The sequence below is a fragment of the Glycine soja genome, chromosome 7 (assembly GCF_004193775.1).
Source record: "Glycine soja cultivar W05 chromosome 7, ASM419377v2, whole genome shotgun sequence".
Lineage (NCBI taxonomy): Eukaryota > Viridiplantae > Streptophyta > Magnoliopsida > Fabales > Fabaceae > Glycine > Glycine soja.
The window spans coordinates 2,485,569-2,511,302 of NC_041008.1; the positions used below are offsets into that span (position 1 = coordinate 2,485,569).

The 25,734-nt window shown below is 31.2% G+C and overlaps 3 protein-coding genes across 3 annotated transcripts; all 3 read left to right on the top strand.

The window, feature by feature from the left end:
• Nucleotides 1-5,563: 5,563 nt before the first annotated feature.
• LOC114417773 (ethylene-responsive transcription factor WIN1-like) lies at nt 5,564-7,057 on the top strand. The gene is made up of 2 exons (XM_028382838.1): nt 5,564-5,766; nt 6,209-7,057. The coding sequence occupies exons 1-2, from the start codon at nt 5,687-5,689 to the stop codon at nt 6,696-6,698; spliced, it is 570 nt and encodes a 189-aa protein (XP_028238639.1). The 5' UTR covers nt 5,564-5,686; the 3' UTR covers nt 6,699-7,057.
• Nucleotides 7,058-11,067: 4,010 nt separating this feature from the next.
• On the top strand, nt 11,068-14,149 carry LOC114418109 (TSET complex member tstD-like). The gene is made up of 5 exons (XM_028383287.1): nt 11,068-11,267; nt 11,647-11,760; nt 12,166-12,245; nt 13,108-13,232; nt 13,796-14,149. Exons 1-5 carry the CDS (start codon nt 11,215-11,217, stop codon nt 13,865-13,867), a joined length of 444 nt encoding a protein of 147 aa, XP_028239088.1. The 5' UTR covers nt 11,068-11,214; the 3' UTR covers nt 13,868-14,149.
• A 4,707-nt stretch (nt 14,150-18,856) lies between these two features.
• On the top strand, nt 18,857-24,338 carry LOC114418110 (DEAD-box ATP-dependent RNA helicase 56-like). Its single transcript, XM_028383288.1, has 12 exons — nt 18,857-18,956; nt 19,063-19,179; nt 20,412-20,512; nt 21,228-21,400; nt 21,566-21,797; nt 21,913-22,031; nt 22,539-22,595; nt 22,696-22,880; nt 23,230-23,374; nt 23,524-23,607; nt 23,739-23,802; nt 23,986-24,338. Exons 2-12 carry the CDS (start codon nt 19,070-19,072, stop codon nt 23,994-23,996), a joined length of 1,281 nt encoding a protein of 426 aa, XP_028239089.1. The 5' UTR covers nt 18,857-18,956; nt 19,063-19,069; the 3' UTR covers nt 23,997-24,338.
• The last annotated feature ends 1,396 nt before the right edge of the window (nt 24,339-25,734 follow it).

Genomic DNA, 25,734 nt, shown 5'->3' on the forward strand with positions numbered 1-25,734 from the left:
CAACTATTTTAAAATAATGAAAGCACGTTATTAGACATCGATATAAATCTTTTTTAAGTTTTAACACATTCCTAATATATTAAATGTAATATTTTTATAATTAAATTATTACTCAACAAAAGTCATAGACGTTGCATTCAATATCATTCTGGAGTAAAAATTATTACAGTTTATAAATAGGAGTAGATACTAGTGGAGACCTCTTACAAAATTAAATTAATTAGTTATTGGGGATCTAAAAAAAAATATTTGCAAAACCGTGTATCGTTAATTGCAAGAAACCACGATTAATATCCTCCATATGGGTAGGAAAATAATTCAATTTCATGCCTCACTTTTCAACGCTCTTTGTTTGCTGAGTATTGACTCATCTCGATCGAATCCGTGAGTTTGAGTTTTGAAAAGTAGTACTACTATGAATTTAGATTATATTTTTAGCCTTTTCATTCCGGTTTAATATACTTATTTTAAAATAATTATATATCAACAACAATAAAATATATAACTTTAATTTATTTATCACCCTAACATTGCTGGAAAATATCGTTTAGTAATGGTAATGATTAATTTCTGTCTTTCAGATGATATTTTTTCCTTTAATAAGATTTCAACTCAAAATCTTATTTAAAAAAATTAAATTTAATATGATTTTAACGAAGGACTTGTTAATATATAATTTTATAATTTAGCTGTACGTAGTAATAAAACTATATCATATAATCAAATTAATTTAATCTACTTGAATATATTATTAAATCTTGATTCAAATTTAAACAATTAATTTAATCAACCCATACCATGTCATTGTCGACCGCTGCGTTTCAATTTGGTTGGATATCAATTAATTAATTCGGTGGCAATCTATCTCTACACGTGTCTGCATAAAATACAGTGAAAACAAAATGTTAAGAAAATAAAAACACAAAAACAAAAAGAAAGTCGTACGATAACGGATAATCTTAACATAATTGATGAAGATATTTGTTAGCTTATTATGATGCTTGACATCTTTTGTTCAAAAAAACGATGCTTGACACATTTGCAAATCATCACAGTTTCATTTTTCTTCCAACTCTTTTGATAAACTTACACTTGGAAGGAAGAGAAATATTGGGAGGAAAAAAAAGGGAATAATGAATATCATAAATGACGTGATGAATAGAAGGATGAAAAAAATAGATGAATCTGAGAAAGAAAGAAAAAAAAGACCAGTGTATGTTAAATATTTTTCAAACTTTTATATCACAACTCTAGCAATGATAAATTTTATCTTTTTAACTTTTCAAATCCAAAACACGAATGGTTTTATGAGGTTGCAAACTTCAACCTAAGTGCCCTTTAATAGCTTGGCAATGAAAGAGCTCTTCATTATCAAATAACTAAATATGGCTTATTTTTCTTATTTGTACTAAATATGTCTTATTATATCACTTTATATTTATTAACTAACTTATTAACAATATTATTAAATATTTTTAATCCAATAAGTTAGTTTGTAACCTTCTAACATTTTAGCTCATACCTTATAGTTTATAAGTTTTAATTAGCTTATAAGTTACTTTTATCAAGCACACCCTTAAATTTAAAAGTAATTATTTTTATTTTTAAAAAATTAAAAAATTATTAATTTAAATAAAATAAAATAATGTATACACGTGAGCACACTCCCGTTTAATTTTATATCTTCAAGAAAAGTAAAAGGAAAGGAAAAAGACACATAAGTGTAGCCCAATAGCTAACCCCGACTTTGCCATAAACCCAAATAAACGTTTTGACTTTTGAACGAGTTCACCCTCTACTATTTCATGTAGTGAATCGTTATAAGCCTTTCTTTCTCTTGACACGAAAGAAAGAAGAAGAAAAAAAACACGAAGCCCCCTTCTTTCTTTAATTTTTTTTTTCTGGGCTAATGTGGCATTTTTCACTTGGGTTTGTTCTTTAGCCCTGTCCCTTGCTTGGGAGGGCTCTTGCAATCTCCAACAAAAACAAAAACAGCTGTAAGATTGAGATTTATTTTTTAAGGGTTATTCTGCTTCTTTGATAAACAAATTGAATTTGGCAGTCTTACCTACCTGAACCTATAGAGTTTTAAGGTTTATTTAATTCTATTTTCATTTCTTGTTTTTATTTTTTATTTTCACTTTTATATTATATATAAAATATCACCTTATTTTTAACCTGTTTTCTATTTTTAAATTTTTGTACATAAAATGGAGATTTTATTTTTTCTGTTTTTGGTATAAATATTTGAAAATAGGAACACATTAAAAATAAGGTGACAATTTTGCAATTAAAAAATTAAAATAGAAGTAACATGCCCTTTACTCCATTTGCCTTTGCCATTTTCACTGTTCTCTGAAAGAAAAATAAACGTACCACAATTGTCAGTCACATACTTTTACATTTCCAATGGAAAGTTCTCAAATTGATTATTAACTAGCCTGATTGTTGTGGATGTATCACAACATTAATCAAGATCGAGACGAAGGAATAATGGTGCTTCTTTTGTTGAACATTACCGCACAACCATTACCAAGCAATTTTTATTAAACATTATGTTACATTAAATCAAATCTCAGACAATTAGCTACTATATATGATATATCAAAACCTTGTCCTTGCTTATGGATTATCAATCACGATTTTTCATCTCTATAAATTACTTCACTTACCATTTAAATACAATAACTATGAAAAAAAGCTTGGCTGGTTGAAATATCTGTCACCTAAACCGGCCGGTTGTTATATATTACTATTTGAATAAGGCTGGTATCACCAAAGACTTGTCTTGTTCCTATTCAATAACTAATCAATGCTATATTAGAGCTAATTATAGACAAACACAAAATAAGTGTCTTGTTAATTGATAGATACAGCTATAGGACCATGATCATTAATAAAAGAAAAAGAACATGCAAATTAAATCTAGGTTGAGAGAAAAGTAGGCAAAAATAAGTGGCAGACTTGAAGATGGAAACTAATGTCATTAGGTTTGGGATCCTAGATCAGGACTGCAACTTAATGTCTCAAGGTTGCAAGAACCAAAGTCTTGAATTGGCAGTGTATAGTTTGTAAGATATTATTTTTCCCTTGATATTGGTTAAGAAGCGGGAGATAGCTGTCAGGATCATGCATCAAAATATAGACAAGGCAAAGCGTTAGGCCAAGAATGTCCAACGAAGCCAATGACCCTAATTAAACAAGATTGACCCTAAACACTGTAGTGTTACTACCTCTCTGACTTGTGCTTAATGGGTAAAATGACAGGGTGGTTGATCCCCTAACGTGGATCTCCTTCCACTAGAGAGATGAAAAGTGGCTAGCACTTAGCACGTACAAGCAATGTAGTTAAACTTGAAACGTTTAATTATATATGCATGTGCAAATGTGTGATACTACCCCAACTTGTAATAAAGGGCACGCACACACCATGGTAGCTATGTGGAACCATGCACGTTACAGTACTGGGGTGTTCAACCCCGCTTGATTCTTTATGAAGCCATAAATAATGCTACCACAAATGCATTATGGCACTCGATGTTTACATCACATGAGCTGTTATTTTTTCTATTACAGTTAAAACACGCACGCTATGAGCTCAATTATTGTTACAACATGCCACTTTATGCAACAGGACCACTCTTCTCTCACGGCAAGGTTAGAATAAAATGAAAAGTGACAATACTGAATACTAATGATGAGAACATGTAAAAATAATTACAATTTTTCAATTTGAGCTTTATATAATTCTTGAGATATTGAGATTTATAAGACTTAATTAGATAAATAGTCTCTTAATTATAATTAAAAGTTTAATTAAAAAGTATAATTGTAATGTTTTTAAATAATTAGAGGATGTGATTGAATTTTTTATTAACTGAGATATCCAATTAAAAAATTAAAGGATCTAATGGTTGGATCTATAAGTAGTTGATTGTATTTGTACATCATTTTCCCAAGAAAAACAAGCTCGCTCTCACGCCCCTGCTTGCTTTCTGGAGACTCAACTTCATTTTCCTTCAAAAGAAGCATTTGTACTGACAACTGAAAAGGTGAAATTAGACCAATCAGTGTGCGCTAGTTAATATTGGGCAGAAGATGAAAAAAGCAATAACAAAGTCTGAAACAAAATGCGCAAGTGAAGGACTACGCTCTATGCATAGCATGCTTAAAAATTCACACATTTATTATACCTCAACATCTATAAGCACGTAATTTTATTTGAACTCACTTAAACTTTTATACTAGCTCCTGAATTGTGCACACATCTTGAGATACACAAAGTGATGTGGAATGAGAATAGTATTGCAATAGGACAATATATATAGGTTGGTCTTGACACTGCAAAATACACAAATTAATAATGGGTTCGGACGTGTATCGATCATTTTTGTGTCCTTTTGTCCATTGTATTTTGGGAGATAATGCAGCCTTGAAAATGTTTATGTTAACTTCTTCATTATTCTCAAAGAAATTAAAGCTCAGATGAATATGCTTCGTAGTGGATCAGCGGATGTAAAAACCTAGAATCATATTCTTCAACCCTGAAATGGAAAAACGGTCCTATCTGTACTCATAAACCACAATGCATAAAATTTAATTATGGGAACCAACTGCTGCTGAGTTATGTATATCTGGAACTTGGACATGATTTTTGGTATATATATTCAAAATTACAGAATGAATTTTGTATTTTTCATGAGATTTATCCACCTCACTTTGCCAGCCTGGTATATAGAATAAAGGAACTTTCAGAGCAAGGACTTTAGCGGTGGCCACCTTGATGCTCCTGAACTGAAGTATTGTAAAAGGACAGGCAACACACATGTATACAAAGAGAGAGCAAACCAGTTTAATTTCTAGGCATTGTCAAGGTAAACTTATCAACTAATCAGAAATTGTGGTTGACATGGTTTTTAAGATAGTTGTTGTAAAAATCAATAAATTTTATATACATAATAAGTGTAAAATCATTATTTACACAGTCAGTGTATATGCTATTTTCTGTCTCTCTCTTAATATAATTATGTAGTATGATATGATCCGCAGTCTCTGTAGTTATGAATTATATACTCATCTTCCTATACTATAATATGGTTTGAAGGTTGAGCTTTATAACTTGGACAGTGATGTCATTATCAACGAGCCAAGCATCTCATGATTTGAAAATTAATGCTACTCAGGTAATTATAAGGTCACTGACAATCACAGTCGCTGACATGTCATCTACATAGCACTTGATAATGGACCGCTTGAGTAATGGGAGTGGAGTGAGATTTGAGTCTGAAAGTTCAGTCTCTTATTATATTATAGTAAAGAAAAACTGAAATGGCAAACTTTTGAGCCAACCAAATAAGATAGCAGTTTGTGTTTTTGACCTTTTTATTATCCTATAAGAATAATGAAACCCTTACTCAAATTTGAATTATCACTATTAAGGACGTTCCATAGAATATCAGCAACATTGGTAATTAATTTGATCCTTTGGTTTACCCTTGCAATGTGAAAATCCTACCAAACCAAAAATCACGTGTCCCTTAAGTGGAAGTAACCTTAAATTACTGAATCATGACCCCATGCTTTATAACTGGCATGACTTTCACATTCTTTGTCACAAATTCTATACACCACTCTATCCCCCGTTCTCTCTCGCCCGCTTTGGTAAGGCAAGATAGTTCTGGCCAACATGGTGCAATCAAGGAAATTCAGAGGTGTGAGGCAACGCAATTGGGGCTCTTGGGTTTCTGAGATTCGTCACCCATTATTGTACTCTCATCAAACTCATCTCACTAAAGATTTTCAATTATTTATTTGTTTCACTTCTCAAATTTTTTTTTAGATTAGTACCATTTCCTTCTCTTTTAAATAATATATGCTTTTGTACATTGCTTCCCCCATGAAACTTTAGCCTCTTATATTAGTTAAGCAAGATTTTAAATTGCAAACACGGTCACGATCCCAGTTTCATCACGATTCTTGATATTGTGAGAAACTGTGGAGTGCAGACAAATGTAGAGTTAATTGCAATTGCAATACGGTCGCACAGAGACCCTCAAAACCTTAATGTTGCAGCTGAAATTGTAGCTGTGGACCTTTTTTTAAAGCCTTAAAAGATCTTTGTAGTATCTGAATTAATTGGGAGGACACATAAAAAAAAAAGTGCATTGAATATGAGAGTCTTACTTTGCAATTTGTGATGTTTGAATAGGAAAAGGAGGGTGTGGCTTGGGACATTCGAGACAGCTGATGAAGCAGCTAGAGCATATGATGAGGCCGCCATTTTGATGAGTGGAAGAAATGCCAAAACAAACTTCCCAGTTGGTGAAAACCAAATGGGAAATCATAGTTCAAGTACTTCATCTTCCTCCACCACTACATTGTCTGCAGTTCTGAGTGCAAAACTTAGGAAGTGTTGCAAGTCCCCTTCACCTTCCCTCACTTGCCTGAGGCTTGACACTGAGAATTCCCACATTGGTGTGTGGCAGAAGCGAGCAGGCCCTCGTTCTGACTCAAACTGGATCATGATGGTTGAGTTGGAAAAGAAGAACAACAAGGGTCCTTCTTCTGAATCCGAATTGCCTGTTGTTGTTGTTGATGATGATGCCCCAGAGAAGGTAAAGCCTGAGGAAAGCACTGGCTTAGATGAGGAACAGAAAATGGCCCTACAGATGATAGAGGAACTTCTGAATAGGAATTGAATTGAATTGAATTGAATTAGCCCCATCATCCCAACATGCTTTTACTTTCACGTGGTGCATGCAAGGAGTTTGCAAGTTCAAGTCCCCTTCTCTAGTCCCTTTCACTTCGTTTTATTTCTTTGTTTGTCCCAAATAGGAGATAGGAGAGTGAGAGAGCTACTATATTCATTTCGTGAGGAATAAGGATGTTTAGTGTCTGTGGCTCTGAATGTTTCCCCATGTGTGCGTAACTCCCTACCTACACTTCTCGCTGTGGTTAAACTTCATTTCCTCTGTCAAAAAAACTATTCCTTGCTTTTCGAATTTTGAGTGTGTTCCACTCCATGCATAAATTTTGTATCATCCTATTATTAAATCAATCAAATACTGCATTCAATACCTTTTAGTTTCTATACTGACATTCATTGATAAAATGCAAAATGATTTCATTATAAATCATTAATTGATTTTGGATGCAGGTAAGTTTCTTTAGAAGTATTTTTAAAGAGAAGCAAATAATGAGGTGATCTTTTCCATAAAATAAAATGAGTTTCCATTAAACAATTTGTATAAACTCTCTTATCTAGTCTCTCTAAAATATGAGACAACATATACTTGTTAACTAATAATTAGCTAATAGAAAGTTAATTTTAACTTATGAAGAAGTTTATTTTTTTTTTTTTTCCTAAAAGTGTTTTTAGATAAACTTATCTAAAGAGACCTTTAAATTTTTGTCTTGGCTAATATGGTAAGTCTAACATTGCTAAAAAGACTAAGTTAACACGTTAAGAGCCTAGTAGGAACCAAATAAACGAGAAATTGTTAATTAAGTGGTTCAAGACAACAATTATTGCTTCAACTAATCTTCATATGACATGTAATTAAGTGTTATTGATTTTTTCTAGTAAATAAAAAAAATTAAATATGTGTCATATATATGAGATTTATTAATAATTTCTTAAAATAACTATATGATTATCACATCAATCAAGAGGGTTTAATTCAATTGATTGAATAAGATATACGAATGTTATAAATTTTTTAATATTATTTTTTATTTATATTGATTAAAAAAATAATTATCACATCAAATATAAGAAAATGACATTTCTCAAAAAAATAATCCATACAATTTTATTTTTTTGAGAAATATTGCTATAGTAACCCTTCAAATCAATTTATATGAAACATGCACGATTCAATTATACAAAAGAAATGTGACCTTGCTTATATGAGCATGGTTACAAAACGACTCACACTCTCAATCAAATAAAAAAAAAAAAAAAGAATCACAAATTAAATTGATTACGAAACATCATGCATGATCATGATTTTATTCACCCAAAATGACTAAAATTATTCCTATTCCTTTGTTGGTCATTAAATCAAGGAAAGAAACATTGTTGTCTTTGATGTGACAGTCATGTATAGGTCTAATTAATTGTCATTCATGCATTTAGCATGTCAACTCAACTTTTTCAGTTATGTTAGACAACATCAACTTATCAAGGGATTAAATAAGTTGATGATTTTTAATTTAGGAGAACGTTTTGTCATTTTTCTAATTTCAATAACTAATTTAACTCATTTTTATAATTTCAATGACAAAATAAATAATTGATTCACTCTTAAATTCTATCTAATTAAAATATTCTTATTCTACATATGACTAATTATATTATACAGTTATTACAATAGATTTAGTATTTCATTTAATTTTTAGGGTATTGCTAAAGAAAAGGAATCAATATTTTTTTGTTATTTGAAAGTTGATAAATAATTTAAGACAGAAAATTTTCAAAAGTTAAAGGAAACACAGGAGTAACATTTTATTATATTTTAGGTTTCAAGAGATATTGTATGTTTTTTTCCGGTAGAGTAGGAATAAAAAGCAAGAGACATTGTGTGTGTTTATTTTATTTATTATTTTTATTAAATATTGAAAATATTATTAAGATATTTTATAAAGACATTTATTTTGTGAATTAAAAGATTGGTTTCTTGAGCCTCTACATACATAGAGAATATGCACTTCAACATAACATATACTCCCTCTGTTTTTAAATAACTTACGTTTAACGTTTATTTGCAGAAATCAAGAAAATTAATAACTTTTTTGAACTTTGATGAAATTGCTCGGCCTTTTCTTATTATAATCCTATGAATTCACTTTTCCAATACATTAAAAAAAAATACATTGATTTATCTTTTCTTTTAGAGAAAAGAAAATACATTGATTTTATCTATTCACCAATAGCTTTTATTTATGTTTCTATGCACCAAATTACTGGTAACGATCTCATCTTTGAAAGATTCAATTATTTATTTAAAAATGTGTAAAATAATTAATGTGGGTAAGGGTATATAATTGACTTAAAATATTATTATAATCTTAAACTTTAAAAATGATAGATAAATAGAAATATATATTTATTTTCCAAAAATCTGAGTTACAAAAAAACGGAGGAAATACTGCAATATATGAGTTAAAAACATATTTTTCACACTCTCATTTCTTATAATTATTAAAAGTATAAATTAATTATTATAATAGTTAAATAATTTAAATTATAATGATAATAATTAACTAATAAAATTGAAATTTCACGATTTACTAAAATATAACTTAATTCTTTAAGGGTTTTATTTTTATGGTTCTTGTTGTGTATTAACTTTTATATATCTTTTGAATTAAAATATAGCTAATAAATTATTATATGAATCATTTAAAATTAGATAAATAAACTTGAAAAAAATAGAAAATTTTCCTGTAAATTTTTTCAACTCAGATGGGAGTGAATTCATTTTTCATTTTTACTCTTCTAAAACGGCTCGTCTTCAAACTCATCACACCGATGAAGGCGAGGATGAAGATAATCAAATATGTATTTTAATGCAATTTTAACTGATAATTTTTAATCTAGCTAGTTGGCATATAATTTTGTTCAAATCATAAATATCACACCATAACAAGGTAGATTCTCCCAATAAAGAACTCATTTTAATATATTTCGGGGGTAGATGTTACCCGCAGCCATATATGGATACAAATGCTTGTTTTATATCTCTACATCAGATCTAACGAGGGGCTGAAGCACGGCAAGGTATTTATGCTTATGCTTGGTCATAATAAAAGAAACATTGGTAATTAAAGTACAAATAGTAGAACATATATATGCTAATTTCGTAGGCTACGAAATCGATAAACTATGAAGCCACTAATTGACGGAATTTAAGTTAATACCGACAGGTGAAAGAGATATATTAATTAGTTTTCAAATTTAACATTCCTGCAGACAATTATAATTAATTAATTAATAATTAGTGCTAAAAGACAATATTTATGTATACATGACTGATAAGATTTTTAAATAAAATGATTGGTGGATTATAAAATGCATTCTATAGCATCCGGAAAATCAATCGAAATTCTACCAGGAAAGGAAAATATGAGCAAATAATGTTGTTGTGGTTTAAGAAAATCCTTAATCGACCCCTTGCTAAAAAATACAAGTTTAAGAAAAATGATGAGTAGTTTAAGTTTAATGCCGGAAAGCTGTAACACGAGAGGAGACGACATGGCTTTCACGTTTTCCTTCCTAGTTAAAGTCATTCACTCATGGAAAGATGTCGAGGTTCATCTATATTCTATACAAAGGTGTGAATTATGTAACAACCCCATGTGGTAGAGATTTATATATAGGCCAGGTTCTTTAATTAATTTCAAAATATTATATTTAAAATGATTTTCAATTGATTAATAATATCAAATATCTTTATACTAATAGTGAATGAAAATCAATAAAGCAGGACTAGCTAGAATTTAAAGGATTCGTGCTGCTTTGAATCGCCCCTTCGATGCAATTGTCATTGTTACGAGATTTTAAACACTTATAATATAGATTCACTTACTTGCTGTTTTATAAATAAACTAACTTGTCCTAATGTTTTACATTTTTGTTACTTTTTTAAGTATCCATGATACTCGTAAATATTAAAAAAAAAACTAAATATATTTTGTGACCTCATAAAATTAAAAATATTCAAATTTCATTCTTATAAAATTTTTATTACATTTTTTTGTTCTCATCAAATTAAAATGATCAAACTTTAATTTGAAATTAGTTGATATCAATATAATATTTTTTATACCAATTATTCATATAATTAAGGTACAAAAGTTATACATGTAAGTTTGGATATCATAATCTTATTTTAGACAACAAATGATACATTTTAGTTTTAGAATAACAAAAAATATATTAAAATTTTTACAGAAATAAATTTTATGAGAAAAAAAAATTTCAACCTATTAATTTTTTTTACACATATCCACTTAACCAGTGGGGTTGGGGTTTTATCAGACGGACGCCCGTTGCCATCCTAATTAAAGAGGAATTAATATAACCATATTTGCTTTTTTCTTCTTTTTGAGTCATAAACAGATAAATAAAAGTAATGAAGTGCCAGAAGCTTTGAGGCTTGAAAACGGTGTTGGTTAGAACCTCAACAAGAAGAAAGAGACTCTTCAGTGAATATGATCCTTGCGGTGCTGTTTGCCAACGCTGAGGGCAATATACTCATCGAACGGTGCGTTTTGATCCATCTTTTTTCTCTTCTTCCCATTTCCAATTCTCATTTTTGCAGTTATACCAAAACCCCATCATTTTCCCCAATTCCCTTCCAACAGCTCGATTTTCCCATGCTGCGATCTAAATTGAGGATCAAATCATGCTATTTAGATTGGACTCGAAATGGGTGTTTGACTTGGATTTTGTGGGGATAATATGGTAGTAGTTAGCATAGTTGTTTTCTGAAAACTTTTGAATAAGGGGCATTTGTCTCTGTTTTCACAAGTGCGTGCAAGATTAAGCTTAATTAATTATGTAGTATTAACTTTAATCCCTTTGTTGATTCATACTGCCATGTCATGCTTACATAACATACATGTTGATTTTCATTGTTGCAGTTTTCATGGAGTTCCTGCAGAGGAGCGCCTGCACTGGCGTTCATTCTTAGTCAAACTAGGAGCTGATAATCTTAAGGGTGTCAAAAACGAAGAGCTCCTAGTTGCTTGCCACAAGTCAGTATAGCATACTCTTCTCTCATTTCATGCCTTGAAAATTTATGTATCTGTGTGCTTATGTGAATTAACAAACTGAATAACAATAGTTACTAATTACTGTATTAGAATAGACCTGGTATTTGGCAAAACAGCATTTTCGGATGCTGTAGTTGGTAACAGGAATATCAGAAATGAATTGTAGAACAGTAGAAGTGTTCTACACGACAAAACCACATACATGCAAACTTGGTCCATGATCATGATGTTTAACAGTTTTGGGAAACTACAGTCATCATTCATCACAATCACAAGTTTATCTTTCACTAACTACCTACTATTGTTCATTCATATTCCTTGCTGTAGAAAGTTGCTTGTCTCATTCTTATATGATGCTATAGTACTCATTCGTTTTCTGTGCATCAGGTCAGTTTATATTGTATACACGGTGCTTGGCGATGTCAGCATCTATGTTGTGGGCAAGGACGAATATGATGAACTTGCCTGTACGTATTCAGGGAATCGGTATTTTATATTTGTTGATTGTAAAATAGAAGTATGGAAATGAGTAATTTTAGATGCTTAGCAGAGGATAGACTCCCTGCTTATCACTTTGTAGATCAAAGTGCTGACTGAGAAGGGCATATTATGAAAATGCGCATGAAGCTACTAGCTCATTTTTGTCTTGAATCTTGACATGAATATGCTTCATTGATTACACTGGTAACTAAGCTTCTTTATTTAGATTGCCACTAGTAAGTGGGATATACATAGACCTGTGCATAGGATGATAAGAAATATTAATAGATTATCTGTGATTAAAAGGAAAAATGAATAGTAGATGCCCGAGTTAAGTTCAGTAATGGAGAAAACAGTGGAGTAAAATGAGAGTTGTGGAGAGAGAGAATTAGATGCAATTATTGAAAGATTGATTTCAATTTTATATTTTTTTTATATAATCCTGTAATCTATATTAATATATCTGACAGAGATCAAGATAAGATGAGATCATAGTTTTTGGGACAAAAAGTAAAGATGAAAAACTTTCCCATCACTTTATTATTTTGATTGATAATACAAATATTAACTATTGCTGGGAAACATTCCTTTTCTAGAATTTTTGTTAGAACAACTAGCAGTCATGTGAACTGCTAAGGAACAAATCTTGGATTCTCCATTTAGTGGATGCTTTTGCTTGGCTTACCAAGAAAATGATTAATCATTAATGACAATTGATATGGTGGCATCTGCCTTTTAAGCACCATTTTTTCACGTAGTGCTGGAAAATGAATATTTCAAGAGCTGTGGAGTACTTTACATTTACGAATCTGCTGCTATTTACCATTTTTTTTTTTGGTTTTTCTCTAGTGTCAGAAGTGATCTTTGTGATAACCTCAGCTGTGAAGGATGTATGTGGGAAGCTCCCAAGTGAGCGCCTTTTCCTTGACAAGTATGGAAGAATTTGCCTGTGTTTGGATGAAATTGTATGGCAGGTAAGGAGTCATGCAGAACAGTTTCGGTTATACAAAATAACAAGAACCAGAGTTTTTGAACTTTTTTTGTCAATTTACTCAATCTGATTGCCTTTGGAACTCATCAATTAATGACTTTCATGTGATATATCATATATGTAATCATAGGCATTGCTCATCTACTTATCTAAATATGATGGTGTCATCTGTTTTACATTAGGCCCATTAATTAGATTTTATCTTCTTCTATGCATGTGATGGGTGCCCTAAATGGCTTTTCTCAAATGAGAGGAACAGTGAGAATACTGTTTTTCTCAAATGTAGGCGGCCATAACTCCACTGCATGTTCTTGTGTACTGTTTCTGTTCTAATAGTGCTCCATCTTATTAAAATATAAGAATTTATTTTAACAAAATCAGGGGAGAACTTTACATTACCAGTAGACACTTCAATCCTATTTTCATCTGTTAATTACATACACAACTAATCCAAACATATCTAACTACTACGTTCCAATGTTGCACAGCACATAGCAGTTTCTTCTTGATGCTTTGCTTGACATTTTCTGTGTGTATCTTTTGAAGGGATATTTGGAAAATACAGAAAAGGATAGAATCAAAAGACTGATAAGGTTAAAGCCTCCAACAGAGTTTTGATTGAGTAGTCCAGAGCAAGTCATAGTTCAATGACTGGTCTGAGTCCTGTGGGTCATAGTGTGGCATCCTGTAGTTGGATATGGGCAAGCAACCGAAGATTGTGCTGGATGTATGCGCTTTGCAACGATTGTATTAAAATCTTCTCAATTTTTAACACTTGTATTTTGTAGCATTCCCAAATTCTGTCTTATAATTTACTTATTTTGCCCCTCTTTTATCCCTTGCTATTGTTTGCTATGGCAATCATGTTTTCATTTTATTGAATGAGAAATTTTCATGCTTGGTTAAAGAAATCGTATTTCATTTCAGTACAGTACCATTTCAAAAACACTAGGAAAGAATCTATATATCTATTTATAATGCTAAAGTTCTATTACAATTGTAGCATACACTTTCTCTAATGTTTTCTTTTAAAATTTATTACTTTATTTAATATGCTTCTATTAGCTTTACTTAGATTTGTGTTTGGCTTTACATTTTCTTGGCCTTTCAAATTATTATTAATACTTTTTTCAAACAAACACCAATAAGAAATGTATTACTTTTTATTAAGCTGTAAAATAAATGCTTATTTTATTACGTATATAAATAAATCTTAGATATAGGAAAAACATACATTATTATTCACACATTTAGCTGATATACTATACATCTTTTTCAAGACCTGAGCGATAACAATTACGTATGATCATTTTTATTTTTATTGTTTTTTTTTAATGTTGGTTTCAAGCTTTATTTCATCCTCTCTTATTAATTATTGTAAACATTACACAGCAGTATGTATTCCTTCGTATATACTGTTGATTCTATGTAAAGGTTAAGACGAACATTAAATTCATGTGGGACCATAATTCTAAACGTTTTTTATTTTATTTTATTTTGTAGATTTTTTTAATTAATTAGTAATATATTTAATTATTGTATTTCAATGATATAATTAATTAATATAATTTTTAATATATAATGTAACTAATTAACTAATTGTAAGAATAATTATTTGTGAGTGATTTTTGTATTTTTTTAGTATTTATGATGTTTTGTGGTTAAACAGATGGTTAACTTCGATAATTTTCATGTAAATGAATCTAATAGTATAAGTTTTACATCTTAGCTGGATTTTAAGGCTTGAAAAATGTGTTTGAAAATGTTAAAAATCATTTTTTGCAATTGAATAGTTTTCTAATGATCTTTTTTGAATATATTTTAATATGAATATGAGGTTTATTTTGTATAAACAATGCATTATTTGTATTGTTTTTCTTATGAAAATGAGATTATTTGATACGAACAATCATTCACTCACTCCCACTGTTTTCATTTTGATGAATTCAACGGTACCAATTTTATTATTCTACAAAAAAGAAAATTACACGTGAATTTTTTAAAACAAACATAGTTAGAACCATACAAAAACAAACAAAAGGGAAAGTTATTGCCTAAACATATTGTTGGAGCAGTATTTATCACGCTTCATGACATGTTGCACGCACAAAATATATACTTTTTAACATGAGATCAATTATCCTTCAGCAACACTTGTGTCACATATTAACAACATATGAACATCAAATGCAAATTTGTGAATACCAAAATTATTAGTAACCTAAAATGCAAAAATATTATCTTGACAACATTGTGTAATGTAATATTCAATTCATATGTGGAGTGAGGAGGAAAAGGACAAAATACAATCATTTGTAGAGTATACAACTCAATCCGATAAAAAAACAAACTTTATATGACACAAAAAGTAAGAAAGAACAAGAGTAGGAAACTTACTTCTCGCAGAACTAAGACATAACCAAAAATTATATATTAGCCAAAATCTTTATCTTGTATGATTGTCCGCCACAAAGTGACATTAATAGTCTTTGTAGAATCCTGAAATTAAGATTCTCATGAATGAATGTCCCAAAAATAATAAGGTAATCGTTAGAGATCGAATTAAACTTGATTACCTTGAGTGTAACTCCCATGTCGCCCAAACCATTAAGGGTACAGGTTTTGACAATGATGACTATTAAAGGTATACGATCAAAAGTATAATCAATGGACCCTAATGGTGTCCCTTCAGTTGTGCCATCAACATTTATCAATCCTACAATTATACGAATTCAATAATCAAGTGATGGTTTAGGTATATCAAATACAATAAATGTTTTATGATAGTTGGCCTTGTGATCGAATGAAGTCTAAAGCACATAACCACGGATCTATATTAAATTCACATTGGGTTTCTTGGTGGACACGTGTTATGAATTCTTTAGTTAGGAATGACTCCCTAGATAGTCGATTCATTATAACAGCCTGTATGACCCCTACAGGACTAGGGATAAGTGCTCTTGAATTAGAGGATAACAAATTTGGATTAGAAGGACAAACAAAAGATGGGAGGTCTGAATCATCAATGTCGAAAAATTGCCACGGATTATTGTTCGTGATGAATGAGACTTTGTGAGAAAAATAAAAGATTTGAGGATGATGAGATTAGCAGTTGATTAAAATACTTTGGCTCTTTCATATAAGAGATCATTGTAAGAGCACCATAGTGGGTTAAGGTAGCATTCAAGTGAACATTATATAAAGAGAATCTTTATAACTACAGAGATTGTTAGCTTAGTGTAGTCAAATCCCTAACATTTTGTTTATTTTTGCATTTAACTCCTTTCGCCACTAATTGTTTGTGTTTTGCTCACCTTTAATTTGTTCTATTTTTAGTTTAGAACCAACTTTACTTTATGCTCTCTTACATTTAAAATAAAATCTCATTTTCCTAGAACTTGATTTTTCCTAGAACTTCCCCATGGATATGATACTCAAACTTTCTATTTTATACTATTTGCATGATACTTTGGTGAATGGTTAAAGAGTATGACTATGTTAAGGAATGAGGCCTATTGGGAACTGCTCATAAGATGTAGAAAACTCTATGGATTAGAGTATGTCATTGATGATATTGTTCGAGTTAGATGTCATGGTTAAATGATGATGAAGACTTTTGATAGTTGATGTTTGATGTCACATGGTGATGTTTGGTGATTGAACTGTAATATCATGGTTAGCTGGTACTTACTGATGTATATATGCAAGAGAGTTTTTATACAAATTAAATTTTGTGATAACTTTCTGGATATTAAATGCCTTATTTTTAAAGTAAATAAAATTTAGTTTTATTTCCTTTTTCCTTGATTGAAATTTGTTTATGTTATGTGTATTGATGAGTTTAACTTTGGGATATATGTAATTACCTTGTCAAAAGATGTCATGCATGATAGAGAGGTGATGTGAGTCTTGATTTAGAAAAATAAAGGTTATACACATTTTCATCTAAGGTATAACGAAGTGAAATTCTATTGAATAGTCAAGAGTAAGAGAATGATGTTTAGGTGAAAAAAAATACAAAAGTCACCCCACAAATAATTATTCTTACAATTAGAAAATTTGTTACATCATATATGAAAAATTATACTAATTAATTGTATTATTGAAATACAATAATTAAATATATTACTAATTAATTAAAAAAATTACAAAATAAAAATAATTTTAGAAAAAATCGAAAAAAAAACCATTTAGAATTCGTAGGTACCAAATTCTAAAAGGAGGTCTATAAAAAGTAAAAAAAAAAGTGTGAATTTGGGAATGGGAAAATAGTAAATAGAGGTGTGAATAGTAAGTGAGGGATCTGTAAAAGGCAAAAAGGAAAATTGTTTGTGGTTTAAGGGAAATATGTAATTCTAAATAGGATTTGAAAAATGAAAAAAAATGAGGTGTGAATATGGGTTAGAGGCCAAAATGCACACACTGAATAATAATGGTGGATAGTTTTGTTAATAATTTAGGGATAAATAATCATTTTTGTCCCTAAATGCGTAATGTGTTAATAGATTCGTTCCCAGAATATGAAAATTCAAAATTTAGTCTCCAAAAATAAAAAAAGTGTGACAAATCCATCAATTCATTAATGTCATCTGTTAACATTAAGGAAAGAGCCTACGTGTGATACAATGACAAAAATATCACAAAAATGATTACCAACATGATTGTAAAATAGATTAAACTACAATGTCACTAAGTTTCCATTATACCGAAATGTCTGTAAGTTTTCATTAGACTAATTTGTCGAATCCTAAATTTCATTTCATTTGAGAGTAAAATATAATTTAATCTTTACCCTCCCTTTTTTTATCGTTGTAAACATAACATTATAATAAACACTTAAAAAGAATAGAGAAACAAACATAAGTTAGAACAAACATAATAATAAACAAAATATTGATTAATAAGCATAATATGTCAATTGTTATGAAATTTCTAATGTGACATTATCTTACCCAAAATATGAGACTCAAACAAAAATATAGTCATTAACTCCATCCTTACAAAAAAGAGAATCAACTTGATTTTGTCACTACCTAATGCTGTTACAATAGAAGTTTTAGAACAATAAATATATTATATTTATTAATTAATATTATACTTATTATATTTTTTTCTAACTTATGTTTGCTTTTCTATTTTTTAAATGTTTATTGTAATGTTATGCTTGCAATGATTAAAAAAAGATGAATATTAAATTATATTTTATCCTTAAATGAAACAAAATTTGGGATATTAAAATTTATTCCAATGAAAACTTACTGATATTTTGATCAAATATATCAACAGCCATGTTAACAATCATTTTTGTGACATTTTTATTCCTATATATCACATATGTTTTTCATTAACGATAACAAGCAGAAGTTAACATATGAATAATTTTTTTTTTCATTTTTGGAGGTTAAAACTTTTTTCATCTTTCAAGACCAATTTGATAACATTTTACGCATTTATGGACAAAAATAAATACTTAACCAATCAAGAAAAGGAAAAATAGTTGGATAGATAAAAAAAAAAAAAATTGGGTAAAAAAGTCTACATCCGGAAGCTAAAATTGCAAGGGCAATTTGGTCTATTCACTGGTTGCACGAGCTATATCTTCTCAGTCACTGCCTCACTCGCTGTTGCTCTCCCTAAAACCCAGAACTAGATCTAGGGTTTATTTTCCTTTTCATTTTGAATTTGAACAAGTTTTGCGTCTTCAAAGGTCAGCTTCTCTCAACTCTCTATCTCTTCTCTTCAGCAAATTCAATTCGATTTATTCTCTCCGAATCTCTCAAACTGAAACTGAAAAAGCTAACCCTAATCAACAGAAATAGGATGGGAGAATTGAAAGACACTGAGGCTTACGAGGAAGAGCTCATCGACTACGAAGAGGAAGAAGAAAAAGCTCCCGATTCTGCTAAACCCGTTGCTGAATCTGGCAAGAAGTTAGTTTCTCTCCTCTTTATCCTATCTATATATTTTACGATGAAAATGAAAACATTTGTTTCTTATTAAAATTTTATTTTGCTTTTCTGTGCTTTTCGGAGCAGTCAAGAAAAAGTTACATGCAATTGAAACTGACTTGGTAGATTTGTATTTTTAATAGCTTTTTGGTGCCATTCATTGTTTGCCATACTTTCACTGTTAATTATTTAGAAGTTTTTATAGAGTAAACATCTGATAGAAGTAGCAGTGATGTTGGTTTTTATGTGCTTCAATTAGGATCAACTCACGCTGCCTAAGGGAGCGAGGATTTAGATTTAACTATTTATTATTTATTTTGTTTTTTTTAATAATTTGTTTTTGGGTGTTGTCTAGAGAACAAGACATTGTGCATGCAAATGATGTACTACAAATTGTGGGTTGGCCAAAAACTTCACTGGAGTGCTATGATGGGTTGACCGGAAATGCAGCCGTGATCTCTGGGTTGGGTGGCTTGCATCAAGGAGGGGAGACCAATGAGAGTAGTGTGTTATTCTGCTTTTGAAAGGAGTGAGTGGGACAATAGGGCTTGTGTTCTGATGAAATAAAAGGGGGTGACACCCAAAATTGCCCCCAATAAACAGCACCAGAAAAAACATCGATTGAGGGGCCTAAGAAAGGGTTTGTCTCTGATGAAAGAGGTGCTCTGATTCACACTGCTCCAGCAATGACAGTGGGCTGTGATATGTGGGGCTTCCACAGAGCCCATAACTGTGATGCTGCTGTAACTGTGTTATAGCACACAACCCATGGTTAATAAAATAAATATGGTTCAAGCCTGGCCATGGTCATATATTTCTTAGTTTGATTCGGGAGAAAGTATGATGCAATAATTGGTATAATAATGTCATTTTGTGACAATACCAGTTCGGGAATTATTATATGATGCCATATGTAGCTAGAAATATTGAAGTTGATGGAGTACTTTATGTAACTATGTATTTGTATACTGATAGAAGTATTTGTGCTTCATAGGCTTGCCAGTGTCTTTCTAAATCCTGACAAAATTATTTTATTTCCCGTGTATTGGAGGTCTTGTTTAATATATACTATATTAGTGTTTGGCTTTAAGGTTTTTGTGATATATGTTGATGCAATGTTTTCATAATTAAAAAAAATAATATTTGATTAGGTTCTCAAGCCAACCTTTGATGTCATGTCTTCTCATTTTGTGAATATCTTTTTTGTGATGCAGGGGTTATGTTGGCATCCATAGTTCGGGATTTCGAGACTTCCTGTTGAAACCAGAGCTTCTTCGAGCCATTGTGGATTCAGGATTTGAGCATCCTTCAGAAGGCAAGATTTAGCATATGCTGTCTTTGCTTTAATCTAATATAGGCGGAGCATCACATAATTTCTACAAACTTGTCAATTGTCATGTATTGGACTTTGATTGATTAGCATTTTTCTTTCTAGCAATACCAGATGGCCTGCTTATCTGTGCTCTGAAGTCATTCATGTGCCATTTTCCAATGCTATTGGTCCTGATATTTTGTATTTTTTATTACCTTTCTCAATAAATTTTACACCGTGTTGGATTCATTGGACTAAGCTTTCGTTGGTTTCTTAAGGATATCCATTTTTAGTAAGGGGTGATCTGTTGATCTTTGTATGATCAAGGACATGTTTGGATATCCATTCTTCAGTAGAGGAAATATGATAAAAAAAAAATGTATGTTCCCCTTTCAAAGGCTTTTCTTTTTCAGGAAGCCAGAAAAAAAAGAAGCTTTTTTAGCCTTAAAATTGGATAATCTAGACACTTTTTTATTATCATACTTCCTCTACTAAAGATTTTTTGCTTGATTATCTGCGTAATATTTATCTTGGTTTCCATTCGCTATTGTAATTTTTCTCTAATCTATTTTCTTTTCTGAATTTATCAGGTAATCACTACTAGCATATTAATACGTCACGAAAATTGGTTGGTAAACCTTTACATTAAAAGGATCTGGCAGATCATATATACTTACTGAGGATTCGTCCACTACAATTTTGTTTGCTTCTTCATTAGTGCAACATGAATGCATCCCTCAAGCAATCTTAGGAATGGATGTCATTTGCCAAGCGAAATCTGGGATGGGAAAGACTGCTGTTTTTGTTCTGTCAACACTTCAGCAAGTTGATCCTGTTCCTGGTCAAGTTGCAGCTCTTGTTCTTTGCCACACAAGAGAACTGGCTTATCAGGTATGTCTTCTTTAGTGTATCTGAACTGTTTTTCTAATGACATTTGTTTGCTAATATTGTGTCTCCAATACCTAAAGAAGTTACTTGTGTTACCAAAAACCGACAAACATATGTGTGCATGTGTATACTTAACAAAAGCTTTATTCATTTGCTGAATTTGTCCAGATTTGCCATGAATTTGAGAGGTTCAGCACATATCTTCCTGATATAAAGGCTGCTGTTTTCTATGGTGGTGTCAACATCAAGGTTCACAAAGAATTGCTCAAGAATGAATGCCCACATATTGTTGTTGGAACACCTGGGAGGATTCTTGCTCTGGCTAGAGATAAGGACCTTGGTTTAAAGAATGTGAGGCATTTTATACTTGATGAGTGTGACAAGATGCTCGAATCACTTGGTCTCTTTCTTCCTCCTCCTCCTCTCTGGAAATTTGCTTGTTTCTGGCTTTGCATTTGCAATCTCTGATATTTTATTCTGCCTTTCTTAACATTTTTTCTGTATAATCTTCACAGATATGAGAAGAGATGTGCAAGAGATCTTCAAATTGACTCCCCACGATAAGCAAGTGATGATGTTTTCAGCTACACTCAGTAAAGAGATCCGACCTGTTTGCAAGAAATTTATGCAAGATGTAATGTTCTATTTGTGTGATGATCTATTTTACTTCATGTGATAGGATGGTTTCATTGTTCCTCTTATTGTTTATGTTTTTGTTATTTTTGCCTAAAATAATTGCCCTTTTTATAAATTTCATCAAGATTATTATTTTTTATGCATTTTTGTTGGTTTATGTATAAATTGAGTGTTTGGCCTTGTTTAAATGTAATTGCAATTGTTCTGTTTTATAAATCAAGATAACTGAAATCTATATATCATGTGATAGGATGTTTCATAGTTCCTCTTATTGTTTATGTTGCTGTTATTTTTGCCCAACCTTGTTGCCCTTTTGATAAATTTCATCAAGATTATTACTTTTTATGCATTTTTGTTGGTTTATGTGTAACTTTTGAATGTTTGGCCTTGTTTAAATGTAATTGCAATTGTTCTGTTTTATAAATCAAGATAACTGAAATCTATATATCTATTTCTGTGATGATTGATATCTTTATCCTCTGATTGATGATCCCTTTACTTTCAGCCCATGGAAATTTATGTCGATGATGAGGCCAAATTGACTCTTCATGGTCTTGTCCAGGTGTGTTTTGTTGACATTTTATTCTCACCTCTTGTTAACTGATTTTTTTAATGAAATTCTGTCTACTAACTTAGTTCTACTCATTTATCACCTTTTTCAGCACTATATCAAATTGCAAGAGACAGAAAAGAATCGTAAATTGAATGATCTTCTCGATGCTCTGGACTTTAACCAAGTCGTTATTTTTGTCAAAAGTGTAAGCAGAGCTGCTGAGTTGAACAAGTTGCTTGTGGAGTGTAACTTCCCATCTATCTGCATACATTCTGCAATGTCACAGGAAGAGAGGTATACATAAGTTGTTATTTTGAAATTGATGGCATGTGCAGTCTTGGTGTATTTTTAATGCTTTAATCTGATTTTCATAAGCTTGGACTATTGGATCCTTTCGGTTGTTGTACCTGTAAAAAACTTTTTAATTGTACCTGTCCTTGGTTCAGTAAAATATTGGTCTGGGCCTCAGAAGCTCCATCTCAAAGTAGGGTAGACCAATTGGCATTTCTTGCTGTGGCTGCTCTGATAATCCTTTCACTTTAATGGCAACTACGATCTACATCATGATTTTTGCAGGGATTTGAACTTTTATCTAGTAATTGCAGTCTCATTTTTACCCCTTGAACACATTTACCTATTTCAGATTGAAACGATACAAGGGCTTCAAAGAAGGGAAGCAAAGGATTCTTGTGGCAACAGATTTAGTAGGAAGGGGGATTGACATAGAACGCGTTAATATAGTTATTAACTATGACATGCCTGATTCTGCTGATACTTACTTGCACAGGGTAACTGCTGGATCCATATAATTAGATTTTTTTTTTAAAATCTTTCTATACGCTTTTCTTTTCCTAGCATGTGGTTGTATGTTTGCATGCTTGTAATTTGCCTCTCACCTTTGTACCCTACATCTCTTAATTAACATGGGAATTGATAGGTGGGAAGAGCTGGTAGATTTGGCACGAAGGGTCTTGCAATTACTTTTGTGTCTTCTACTGCTGACTCTGAGGTTCTTAATCAGGTTAGACCCTACTTCCATGGAGATTTTAGGAATATTTCTTTTGTACTGCCATTGGGAAAATGGAGAAGGAATCAAGGCACGTATTCTCCAACAGTGCTTTTTATTAACAAGTTTCTATACGCTGATGTCAGGTGCAATCTAGGTTTGAGGTTGACATAAAGGAGCTTCCTGAACAAATTGACACTTCGACATATAGTAAGATTATTTTCCCATTGGGCATTGGCTTACTTGTTTTTATGACTTAAATCATATTCGAGTTGATGCACAAAGTTTTGTCTGATCTGGAAGTATGATGTTTTTCAAGTACGTTTTGAGTTGATTGAAGCAGAACAGGTCGCGTTGATCATAATAACATAACATCTTTTTTATTTTCTGCAGTGCCAAACTGATGACGTTTTGGAACTATTAGGAGGCAGATCTTGAAGAATCTTTTGCGGATTGCGGAATGGTTTAGTTGGCATCTCATCAATTTGAGTGCATTGATACTATTTAACAAAAGATATTGTTTAAATTGTAAGATTGGCCCAATTTGAATGACTCCTTTGAGATTGAGCAGATGTATTTGTAGAATACGTTAGTCGGTTAGCTTATAAATGTATTGTTATTTGTTAATCATCGATACGTTTAACATTTGCAGCAGTGTTAAATCATCGATTCGTTTAACATTTTAAGTAGCAGCAATTGGTATCGCTCTGCTTGAATAAAGGCTCTAATTGCTTTATTTTGTCTTAGAGTTGAATGATGCCCCTGTAGTGTTTTATGTCTCTCATCCATCTGGTGTCTAGTGCAATCAGGTTAAGAGTGCTATTGAGCACCCTTGGAGTGATTATTTGAAAGTTAGGTAGACGTAATTATGATAATTGCACGTGGAGGAAGTGCAATTTCTCTTTCTATGTAACGTTGTTTGAAGTGTGCCAACGTTATTCGAAGTGTGTGAAACATATAATTATCAGAGTTTTCATATCCATCTTTTCATCTTTAGGGAAAATTGCATTTTGTCTGCTTAGCTATTTCTGTTGCTTTATTATTGTTGTAGGTAGGAATTTGGTTTGGTGACAGTAAAAAACATCAGTTTAGTGCGTTGGGTGCTAATAAAAGATTGGCAGTGATTTAACACACGAGACAAGATTTGTGTTTCATGTGTAGGGTTTGCTGGGAGAAGTTGATTTCTTAAGTGAATTTTAATATCTCAGGAGATCAGTTCATACTTTTAGTCGGAGATATGTGAATAAAAACTTGGTTACTTCACCCTGATCTTGGATGTGTGCAGATCGTCATCGTCAATATTTCTTGTGTTGAACAAAAATCTTTTCTTAATCATTAAAGCCTAAATTGAGTCGCCTTTAGAGGGCATAGAGTTCAGTCTTTGCCTTTGGAGTCGGGTTGCTTAGAGTGTAAGTACTTCGATGGTTCAAGGCTAGAGTGGGTGGGAAACCATCAACCTAACCACACCTATAGTTCAAGGTTCACAGTAGTGTTGAAATGAGTAAAGATCCTCTCTAGCTGGATATTTCCAATTTCCAGCCAGAGAGAGTAAGATACATGCATTTTCTGGGACCCATCATCATGGTGTGTCTTCTAGTGAAAATTTTCAGTACTGGAGAGAGATCCAATCTTGTTGAGATTGTGGACTGCAAAGTTGGAAACTATGTTTTGGTAAGATTTAAGCTGATATAATTAAGTGTAGACTCTATCTTTGGAAAATACCCATAATATAAAGTTTTTTCGTTTTCAATTCTTTTCTAGTTACAGTTAGAGTAACTAGTATTAAAGCTTGTGCATCACACAATATATAAATATATATATATATATATATATATATATATATATATATATATATATATATATATAACACCATTTATTAAATTTATTGTGATTTTTATTGATCTAATCGTTATATTATATTTGCATACTACCAAGATTGTATGTGTCAAATTTTGTCAAAATTAAACATCAATAGATAGGTAATTCAATGATCCATATCTTAGTATATTTTAAAAATTTGATATTATGTCAATTTTAATCGGTATGAATGAATTAACAAATAGTTTTGGATTAATATAAAATTTTATATATATGATCTATGCCAATTTTTTTCAATTGAATAGCTTTTAAGAAAATATCATC

Bases quoted from the DNA above. Each gene is read 5' to 3' on its own strand.
- LOC114418109 (XM_028383287.1), top strand. From the start codon at position 11,215: ATGATCCTTGCGGTGCTGTTTGCCAACGCTGAGGGCAATATACTCATC. The intron at 11,761-12,165 runs GTCAGTATAGCA...TCTGTGCATCAG, and splicing joins CTCCTAGTTGCTTGCCACAA to GTCAGTTTATATTGTATACA. The intron at 13,233-13,795 runs GTAAGGAGTCAT...TATCTTTTGAAG, and splicing joins TGGATGAAATTGTATGGCAG to GGATATTTGGAAAATACAGA.
- LOC114418110 (XM_028383288.1), top strand. From the start codon at position 19,070: ATGGGAGAATTGAAAGACACTGAGGCTTACGAGGAAGAGCTCATCGAC. The intron at 22,596-22,695 runs GTGTGTTTTGTT...CACCTTTTTCAG, and splicing joins CTCTTCATGGTCTTGTCCAG to CACTATATCAAATTGCAAGA. The intron at 23,608-23,738 runs GTTAGACCCTAC...CGCTGATGTCAG, and splicing joins ACTCTGAGGTTCTTAATCAG to GTGCAATCTAGGTTTGAGGT.
- LOC114417773 (XM_028382838.1), top strand. From the start codon at position 5,687: ATGGTGCAATCAAGGAAATTCAGAGGTGTGAGGCAACGCAATTGGGGC. The intron at 5,767-6,208 runs GTACTCTCATCA...ATGTTTGAATAG, and splicing joins GAGATTCGTCACCCATTATT to GAAAAGGAGGGTGTGGCTTG.